Source organism: Rhipicephalus microplus, chromosome 2 (genome assembly GCF_043290135.1).
Source record: "Rhipicephalus microplus isolate Deutch F79 chromosome 2, USDA_Rmic, whole genome shotgun sequence".
Lineage (NCBI taxonomy): Eukaryota > Metazoa > Arthropoda > Arachnida > Ixodida > Ixodidae > Rhipicephalus > Rhipicephalus microplus.
In genome coordinates, this window is record NC_134701.1 from 83,714,401 (window position 1) to 83,725,471 (window position 11,071).

At 44.5% G+C, this 11,071-nt stretch overlaps 1 protein-coding gene and 1 non-coding gene across 2 annotated transcripts; both read right to left on the reverse strand.

Annotated features, from left to right (window-relative positions):
- Positions 1-725: 725 nt before the first annotated feature.
- Positions 726-2,688, reverse strand: LOC119186542 (calmodulin). Its single transcript, XM_075883507.1, has 2 exons — positions 2,127-2,688; positions 726-947 (listed from the first exon to the last, which is right to left on the reverse strand). Exons 1-2 carry the CDS (start codon positions 2,631-2,633, stop codon positions 771-773), a joined length of 684 nt encoding a protein of 227 aa, XP_075739622.1. The 5' UTR covers positions 2,634-2,688; the 3' UTR covers positions 726-770.
- Positions 2,689-2,965: 277 nt separating this feature from the next.
- Positions 2,966-3,038, reverse strand: TRNAS-GCU (transfer RNA serine (anticodon GCU)). The gene has a single exon. It is a non-coding gene; the product is annotated as a tRNA-Ser (tRNA).
- Positions 3,039-11,071: the final 8,033 nt, after the last annotated feature.

Sequence of the window (11,071 nt, forward strand, 5' to 3'; positions counted from 1 at the left end):
GAAGTCGCCAGATACGCTGAAGACTGCCGTCAGTTGGCTCGGTCTCTGACAAGTGAGGCTCAAGGTTTACAAAAAACCCGACATGACGATGCTCATCACATAGCGCCTACGTTTCGTACTGGCTCCCTCGTGTGGCTTTGGGTGCCCCCGCACGTTCCTGGCCTGCCTTCTAAACTTCTGGCCCGGTACCATGGTCCATACCGTGTCATTGACGCAACCTTGCCGGTGAATTACATCATCGAGCCGCTAACACAATCGCCAGATTTGCGCCGTCGAGGACGCGAGACCGTACACGTCGACCGTCTCAAGCCCTACTACGACCCCCTCATTGTGCCTACTCCCTTAGTCGCCACGATCGCTACTCTTCACCCCGGGGATATTGTAGTGGAGCATACGCACTAACGCGTATGCGCCTTCCAAAGAGGACGAAAAATCCCGTGCTCTAATTGCACGAGAACCTGGCTCGCTTTTGCCAGACTTGTCGTACGGCCATTTTTCATTGCGACATCGTTGCGACTTCTCCGGTTCAATAAACGTCATCACACGTATGCTAAATTGTCCTAATAAATGGCGACTTAAGAGGCATATTGAGATGCCTGTAACTACAGATAATGCCATTGTGAAGGCAGCGAGCGATTACAGCGCATTCTTCATTTTCGAAGATTTCAGACACATCTCGTGAAGCACGGCATCAGTGTGAAAACAAACGCTCTGCACAGGTGTTGTCGTAGATTTTAATGATTTACTGGGAAACACGTGTATAAAGACTTCTAGGTCGACGTTATCAGTGTAACAAACTCTTCGTAGTTAATCTGCCCGTCTCCGTCCGTGTCGGCTTCCCGTATCATGGCATCGACTTCTTCTTCTGTCAGTTTCTCGCCCAACGTGGTCATGACATGGCGCAACTCCGCAGCAGTGATGAAGCCATTCCCGTCCCTGTCGAACACCTGCATAGGTAACCGAGGTAAACTGCATATCTTACCTCCTCACCTGCACACACGTACAAAACGCACACAAACGCATGCAGACGGACAAGGCGACAGCTGACTAGAACTTTTACCTAAGACTCGCGCCTATTTAAATTCGATACGCTGTGAGGAAGTTCGGCAATTTTCATATTTTTTTCAACCGTAAAACAGGACGCGATGTGAGCTCTGACATAATAACATATGTTGTGTCACGAAATAGGCGTCAAAAGTCAGGACGCGATGCGAGCTCTGACATAATAACATATGTTGTGTCACGAAATAGGCGTGAAGAGTCTCGTGAGAGAATGGTGGCAGTTTAACTAAAGGTGTGCAGTTTTCTGGGAGAGTTTATTTTTCTCTTGCACTACGAATTGACACAATATATTATGTGGATTCTCTAAATGACATTGACACCAAGAAGGCGTATGGGCCATGTCTTATGAGGACACCGTCAGCAGTTGTGAGCGATGTGCTGGAAACACTGAGCGAAAATAAGCAATCCCATCCCAAATTGCCATTACTTTTCAGCAGTCAATTGAACATGTTGCACGAGGTGTAAATATGCCCCAAGGAACAAGACAGCGCATTTAACGCAAACGTTGTGTATGGGATAAACCAATAAATAACAAAATGTTTGGGACCTGCAATGATATCTAAAATTGACACCGAGTGAATAGATTGGCCTTAAGCTATGCAGAGCATGCACCATCGTTACTGAAGTTTATCTAGGGAGTTACAGCTTGAGGGGAATTACATTTTCGACCAAGAGGCTGCTCGGCTATTGTGGTTTTACATGGAATAACGAAGACACGACTTTCAGAGACGCTGCAGTGGGGTGCTTCAGAAATTTAGATCACATGAAGTTCCTGTGCCTAAATCTAAGTACATGGACCTCAAGCACTTGGTGCTGCTTGAGGTTGCCTTGATTATAACGAGTGCTAGCCCTATATATTAGGACCTCAAGCTTTCCATGATCGGTGACACTGAAGCACGTGTAGTCCGCTTTGCTTGCAAAAGTTTCAATATTTTCACGTCCCCGTAGTTAAAAACTAGGGTTCACCACGCATGCACTGCGCGCATGACGGATTGAATCGAATTACAGAAAAGAATAACTATTCACACCGATTAAACAGTATATTAAAGAGCAGGCGTACTCACTTTAAATGCCTCGCGGATCTCCTCTTCGGTGTCTGCACTGCGCCCCTTCTTGGTCATGAGGGCGAGAAACTCGGGGAAGTCGACGGTGCCATCGCCATCGGTGTCTACCTCGGCAATCATGTCCTTTAGTTCGGCCTCGGTAGGGTTCTGGCCGAGGGCGCGCATCACGTTGCCGAGCTCTTTGGTGCTGATCGCACCATTGCTGTCCTTGTCGAATAGCGCAAAGGCCTCGCGTAGCTCCACAATCGTGTCTTCAGAGAGCTGCGACCCACTTGTGTCACTAGAAGATCGGCCACTGCTGCCAGGGGCTGTGTGCTTCTTGTTAGCCATTTTGTCGGGGCTCGTGCTGGTGCTTGCGTTGCCTCCGGTACCACTGGTATTCGGAACGTTGGCGCGCGATTTGAGTGCCTTGTGAGCCGGGGCTTTAGATGTAGGTGGTGCCGTCGAAGGAGTGGTGGTCGGTTTTTGGCCTTCTTGAGCCGGGTGAATTGGCGGGGAGGGCTTCATAGATGTGAGTTGCAACGTACCGCCGCCTCATTTGCCAATGGGGCACTAATTGAAGCGGATGACGTGCACATATGATGATGATGATAATAACCTTCTATGTCTCATTCACCCACTACTCAAGAATCAGGCGCGATGCGTGACGATAGTGGGAGCACGACAGCACGATAGTGATTGATTGATTTGTGGGGTTTAACGTCCCAAAACCACCGTGTGATTATGAGAGACGCTGTAGTGGAGGGCTCCGGAAATTTCGACCACCTTGGGTTCTTTAACGTGCGCCCAAATCTGAGCACACGGGCCTACAACATTTCCGCCTCCGTCGGAAATGCAGCTGCCGCAGCCGGGAATCGAACCCGCGACCTCCGGGTCAGCAGCCGAGTACCTTAGCCACTAGACCACCGCGGCGGGGCATACAGCACGATAGTTGGAGCTACGCACAGACACAGAACATTATTAAGCTCCTGAGAAACTCTACAGCTCAACATGGTGGAGCAGAGGGCCGTGTTGAGGTAACGTATGGGTTCTTCTGCGCTGACCACCAAGATGGTCCGCAGATGTGCGTGGAGGCAAGCCTTTGAGGAAGTAACTTGAAAAACTGAATTTACTAGCGGCAAGAACATGCCCATCAGTCCAGCAGCTCGGGCACCCACTTTCTTAAGCTGTTGCTATACGTCTTTTCCTTGGCCCTGCTTTTTCTCTCCTTTCTTTAGTCAAGGCGCATTTACAAAAGAATTTGCAGCCTGCACGCGGAGAGGTCCCATGCGACACAGCAGCTTCTTGGTTATTCATTGAGACCGGTTCTCGCATTGTGTCGAAGCGCTTGCGCTGCGCTGTGGCAGAGACGACCAGTCCAGTGGATTTTCGCGAGGTTTCTCAGCTATACCAAGAACTGCCGCATTCCGCTGGTCACCGAGCCCCACTGTCCTATAGCACCAGAACGCCGTCCTCAGCGGCGCCCCCGACTTGACCAGGGGAACATAACGCTACAGTCGCTTCCTTCTCGAGACAGGTATAAATGGAACCTCATCGCCGCGTCGTGGGCCCCCTGGACTGCCCTTAGTTGATGTAAAAGTTCTGAGCACAGAGCTTCGTTTCTCTTCGGCCGTGTGTGGAGATGAGGGAAATCGCCAGATTATGAGCGCTAACGCAGATGCGGCAATCTGGGTTTGTTGGGCAAATGCATTGAATGAACTGGCTGTGTGAATGGAGAGCACGATATGAGCTGGTTTGGTGGTAGTGGTTAGAAGATGAGAAAAGGCACCTAATTTCTGCAACCCTGTCAGGAGCGCAGAAATTAGGTGCCTTTTCTCATCTTCTAACCACTGGTTTGAAGCACGCAGATGATAGGTGCTTGTACGCTCCGTATGGGAAAGAGGGAATACGCTTCACTGCAGTTGGTATTGTTGAGTTACCTCGTCGAAAATCAGAAAAAACGTCGCTAAAAACCACTAGGTTGCAATCTGAAGATCCCCCAGGCTGCCTAGCATGATGAGTAAGTGCACTTGCTTGGGTGATTTAGTCCCCATAACGGCCAGGTGTGATCACAGGTGATCTAGAAATCAAAATTGGGTGTGAGAAACATCCCTAAGAACTTCGATGGTATTTACTTAGGTCTACACCGACCCGGATGAAAAGGCTCAGACCACAGCTCATCAGACCGTGTAGATGTGTTGCCGGAAATCGTCAAACAGAGCAATAGCTATGGCTACCTGTTCGGCTTTAGCGAGAGTGGCGTTCATGGTAGATGTGGAGTTGATAACACAACCTGCGTGGTCAACTGTGGTGACCGAGAACTTGACTCTGGGTTCGCATGAACGTGCTTCAGCAGAGCTTAAGCCCTGACCTTCAGCCTCCCCATGTTGTGCTGCGGGTGCACGTTGCGGGTCAATGGAGAGACCGCAATACTAGCCCTTTAATTCTTAGTGAGATTGTGCTTGCGTTCCTCTTCTGCCTTCACATATCCTAGCATGGTCAGGACGTTCCTGTCCGCCGTCGAGGAGGAGCTCAAGCCTGGCAATCTGAGCCGTATTCTCTGCCTTTATTATCTCTTCCAACGTGTTTTGCGTACCCAACTGCACGAGGAGTTCTGTGCTAGCATTCGTACTATTGCGCCTCATTCAGGGACTCACAGACCAGAGTTCCAACAGGGAAAACAAAAGCGCTTATTGTCCGAAGCTTACTGGATGGTGGTTACATCCCGAATGGGCAGACAGTGCGTCGAGCGTTAGCTATTGAGCACCAGTGGGCGCATGCGCACTAACAACAGTTTTGTTATACGTGTGCTATTGCGAACACCAATGATACCCCTAACACTGTTTTGGTGCTCCTGCACATCAGGAAATTAGGCTCAGTCTTTTTATGACTTTGCCAGCAGTGCGTGGCAGCAACGCAAGTAATGTGGCTCATTAAGAAAGCGTGGATTAGTATGAGTAAATTGTCCTCCCTGATGTCACTTCCAGAGTTGAAGACCCTGGTGATAAGCCAAAGCATGCTTGACATTTTAGCTGTGAGCTTGTTTACGGTCAGCCCATTTTTGCCATCATTATTTCTATAAGCATGCCGAGCACTCGACATCTACTCTATCGCATGAGCAGAGCTGGTGAGAATTTTTATAACAATGTCCGAAAGGGAACCCAGCCCTCAAATTTTGGACCCCTTCTTTACATTGTATAGCAAAGGTTCCTAGTTGGTTTGAGAGACTTGGAGTCCGTTACCAATGAATAGGACTCGGTGTATTCTACAGCCTGTTGGAGTGCCTCTTCTACTCAGCCCTCGTGACCACGCGTGCACCCGACAATGAAATCATCATAAAGGGTGTAACTTATGCCCTCTCTTTAGGAGAGCCTCTTAGACAGCCCACCGAGAGCAATATTGAACAAAAGTGGTGAGACCACGCAACCTTGTGGCATACCTTTGGAGCTAAAAACGAAGGATTAAAATTTGAGATCTGCTATTTTATATGGCCTTTGTGCTCTTCAGGAAAGAGCCGATGAATGTGTGAAATCCATGCCCCAAGACAAAACTAGAGATGAAATAGAGAATACGCATATGAGTGAGATTGCCGGAAGCTTTATCAAGGTATTGTCCTGAGATTGCACTGACATATCTCGTTTGAACTTTGATGATCTGGTGTTTTATGAACTTTATGACATTCTGGTTAATAATGCCAGCCGGAAACCATTCTACAGACAAATATTATAGTCCTTACTGTGTTGAGTATTGCGCCTGTTAATGACACGTTCAGCCATCTTTCTTATAAAGTAAGCAATGTCTGTCTTATAAAATAAAGATCTAGTAAACGTCCCTGTTTTCGGATAAAGCTGACTGACCCTAGATTCTACGATTGCTGGGTTGGCCCTGTTTCGATACCTTGTTAATCTCGTCCGCAATTCTTTCTATAGAAGATTATAAAATATTTGTATGGAAGATTTGTGGTCCAGATTACGTAGGATTCTATTTGAGATCCTGTCCTAGCCTGGGGCCGATCACTTATTCAGGCTCATGAGGGCTACTCACACATCAGCCGAGCAGGTTGCACCTTGAAACGTCAGTGGTTGTTTTCCTGCGAACGTGAGCTCTGATTAAGGACCGCCAAGCTACTGCTCCGCATAAGCGTGCACACGGGTTGGGGGGAGGGCAGAAAGGAAAGAAAGGGGGGTGCAGAGCCAGCTCCATACATTAACGTATTAGAAAGGGTGGCACTGTGGCTCATTTATAGATCGGTGCCTTCCTATGCTCCTTCTGGGAATGATGGAGACCCTGATTTTGTGGACGCCATATCAAAACATTCGCGTTCACTGGCATCACTTGGCATGCAGAGAGCAATCGCTTTCAGTGAAATGTGCGGTAATTCAGCTCTGTTCATCCCTTTTTGTGGATGGGCTTGCGCACGCGATGTTGGTAAGAAATAGATTAGGCGCAAATTATTACTAGCAAAGCCTTTGATGGTGAAATAAAGACATTTAAAGGGTATCTATTTGGTCTATCTAGTACAAAAATCAGCCTTGCCAGCGCGTGGAGGTGCTCACCTGGCATAAAAGAGCCTGTGATAAACATAAATTATTACTCTTTACATTAAAATATTGACATACTTTAATGTATGCCATAACATACGTGACATGGTCAAGGAGCTACAATTGCCCTTACGTGAGCTTCAGTATGTCAATATCGATGTCGTATGAGGAGACCATGAAGAAAATATACATGAGTGGTCAAACACGATAACCTTGTCATGCATACCTTTTAGTCCATGACACCATGACCCCGTAATGGAGCTCTTATGGCAGCTTTATTACCTCGATGAGCAGAAAATCTGACATGGCCTAATAGGAGCGCATGGCTAACACGAATGACTGGTCATATCCTGGAAATCATGTCATGCATGTTATGCGTGCCATGACACACATGAAACAGTCAATGTTCTAAAGACCATTTTATTAACTTTATCTGCACCAAAAGTGACAGGGTATGACAACAGCCTAACATAAAAGATTGACTGGTCATAACACCTAGAAATACCAAGCATGGTATGTACGCCATGACATACATGACCTGGTCATGAAGCTCTTACAGCTGCTTTATTAACTTAATGTGTACCAAAAGTGAATTGACAGAATACGAAAGCATGGCTAGCAATAATGTTTGGTCTCAATACGAAAATCATGTCGAGCATGTTATGGGCGCCTTGACACACATGATGCAGTCATAATGTTCTAACGAACGTTTGTTAGGCTTATGTATAAAAAATTCACAGGACATAACAGTGTAAGAAAAAAAGACTGTTCATGACACCAAAAAGAGTTATGCGTGTCATGTATGCAATGTCATATAGGACGTGGTCATATAGTTCTAATGGCGGTTTCACCATCAAATTAAGTACCAAAATTTACACGACACGATAAGAGATCTTGAATAACACAAATAGCTGGTCATAACGCAAAAAACTTGTCATGCTTGTAATATACGCCGTGACATGCATAACCAGGTCATGGAGCTCCTACAGCTGCTTTATTATTTGGTGTATACTAAATCTGACACGACACAATCGAAGCGTATTCTTAACATGAATGATTGGTCGTAACACGAAAGTCATGTCATGCATGACATGGGCGCCATGACCCACATGGCACAGTCATAATGTTCTAACAGCCGTTTCATTACCTCTGTGTAGAGCTAAATTGACAGAGCATGATGACAGCATGAGATGAAAAAATAACTGGTCATTTTTTCACCAAAAATGTCAAGGGAGTTCATGTACGCAATGACATATAGCACCCTGGCATGAAGCTCTAATGGCTGTTTTGGTTGCTTGTGATTAGCTTCACGGGAATCAGACTAGCCCGGCCTAATCTACACTGTTTAGAGACTATAGCCTATTCCCTTACAGACTATACAGAGAGGCTTGTGTAGGCAAAGTTTAATCTTAAAATAATAAAAATAAAACAACAAACAATGCCCTATATGCTGCACCAAAGTATTGTAGGCTGCGGAATCAAATAAAAAATAATAGGACAAGTGTCAAATGTTGTTTTTAAGAACAAAAGAGAGATAAAAAAAAGTTGAGTAGAGTGTGCTATCATACTGCCAACCACGTCCATGGGAACGAGCGGAGACTCAGAGACAAACTGTACAAAACTATTTAACCTAAAACACAAGTACTCGGACTAAGTCTTGACTTACTAACTCTCGACTTACTAATACAATATTTTTAACTCGTTATATTGGCATCAGTTTTCATATATATATATATATATATATATATATATATATATATATATATATATATATATAGTCGAAAAAAGGAAGACGACAAACGTACGAAACGCAGTTTTTACTAACGTTTCGGCAGGTGGGCCTGCCTTCGTCGGAGTAAATGATGAGAGGCCGCGCAGGGCCTATTTGGGCGGCTGGCTCCAGTATCACGAGCATGCGTAATTTTTCGATTTTCATGCTAAGTTGCAGATCAAGAATACAAGTGAATCGATAGATGTGATTGTATGAAATACACGTGACATTTCACAATAGTCATATGGCATATCTTACATACATGGTAAATTGTGTGCATCGAAGGTTTATAAGACAGCACTAAAAAATAAAAAATAAAATAAAATTGGATGAATAGAAACACGCGCTGCGCAGATTCATACAGGGTACCAAAGGACACATAATTCTTGCATGAGAACACAAATCTCTAAGGATAATCTATGAAATGAGCAAAATAAGAAGTGAATAAACAGAAAATTGAAAAGGCAAAGTTGATAAAAAATATATATAATAACTCAATACAAGAATTTTTCAAAGGTATGCATGACATAGAAAGGAGACAATGTGTACGCAATAATACGAAAATAGCTGAACAAGCACGGCAGACATCCACCAGTCATTGTTAAGTGTATTAACGAACTAAGGCAACATGCTAGTAAGTGTTCCCGGGCTTTCGTTCATTCCGTTTGAGAGAGTTTGGAATTTATGAATAAGGAATGACTCTCTAATTTCGCGATCATGGTGTGTCTTGAAACCAGATTCAATTATTGTGGCTTGGATGTTACTGAAGGAATGACCTGTGTCGGTGACATGTCTTGAAATTGGTAAGCAGGAAGGGCATGCGCCTTACAAGAGCCTTTCCACAACCACCACGAGTTGTATACAGACGAGGCAAAAATCTACGCGATTTGTTAACTTCGTCTAAAACCAAATGTGATGACAACACTCAACTGGTTGGTTGCCATCCTTGTAAAAAACCTCGCTGCAAAGTGTGCGCTCACATGACTACGACAACCTGTGTCACCAGCACAGCGACTGATTTCAAAATAAATATCAGAGGCAATTTCGATTGTGACACACAGAACGCCATTTATCTGCTGGAGTGCTCAATTTGTCATCTACAGTATCTCGGTCAGACTGAAACTGCTTTTAGGTACCGATTCAACAATCACAGAGCTCATGTACATGCCCTTCCTCACTTACCAATTTCAAGACATGTCACCGACACAGGTCATTCCTTCAGTAACATCCAAGCCACAATAATTGAATCTGGTTTCAAGACACACCATGATCGCGAAATTAGAGAGTCATTCCTTATTCATAAATTCCAAACTCTCTCAAACGGAATGAACGAAAGCCCGGGAACACTTACTAGCATGTTGCCTTAGTTCGTTAATACACTTAACAATGACTGGTGGATGTCTGCCGTGCTTGTTCAGCTATTTTCGTATTATTGCGTACACATTGTCTCCTTTCTATGTCATGCATACCTTTGAAAATTCTTGTATTGAGTTATTATATATATTTTTTATCAACTTTGCCTTTTCAATTTTCTGTTTATTCACTTCTTATTTTGCTCATTTCATAGATTATCCTTAGAGATTTGTGTTCTCATGCAAGAATTATGTGTCCTTTGGTACCCTGTATGAATCTGCGCAGCGCGTGTTTCTATTCATCCAATTTTATTTTATTTTTTATTTTTTAGTGCTGTCTTATAAACCTGCTTCGATGCACACAATTTACCATGTATGTAAGATATGCCATATGACTATTGTGAAATGTCACGTGTATTTCATACAATCACATCTATCGATTCACTTGTATTCTTGATCTGCAACTTAGCATGAAAATCGAAAAATTACGCATGCTCGTGATACTGGAGCCAGCCGCCCAAATAGGCCCTGCGCGGCCTCTCATCATTTACTCCGACGAAGGCAGGCCCACCTGCCGAAACGTTAGTAAAAACTGCGTTTCGTACGTTTGTCGTCTTCCTTTTTTCGACTGCATTTCCTACCGGAACCATTGGATTTATCTCTCGCCTATATATATATATATATATATATATATATATATATAAGAATAACTTCGGTTGCCGCAAGGTTATAAATATGAAAGTAGATGCGCTTTCACATAACAACTTTGATTCTGCCGACGTTGAGACGGGCACCCCGTCTTTTTCAAGGCATAATTATGCCTTGAAAAAGACGGCGTTCCCGTCGAAACGTCGGCAGAATAAACAGTTGGTATGTGAAAGCGCATCTACTTTCATATCTTTCATATATATATATATATATATATATATATATATTACCATCATATAAAGTCTGTTGCTCTTGTACGTAGAAAACCCATGTACAACGACGTGCTTGTTCTAATAATTTTATCTCAACCCAATACTTTCGCAAATTACCTCAAGCGACGAACCTGCCCATCCAGGGGCCCACGGATGGCATAGCACTTTGTTGTTGGGGAGGGGGGAGATCCTATACCGGCTTCCATGGTCACTGCATTCAGTGTGAAGAACTGTGATCTCACAGGAAGCCCATGACAAGAAGCCTGTCCCATCGCAGGAGAGCTGCTTTCACTGTCCTTCTGTATTAGGTGTATCTGGCCTACTTTGCCTCCCTAAGAGAGGAGCGGTATTTTCCCTATAGTTTCTACGATCTTATATTATT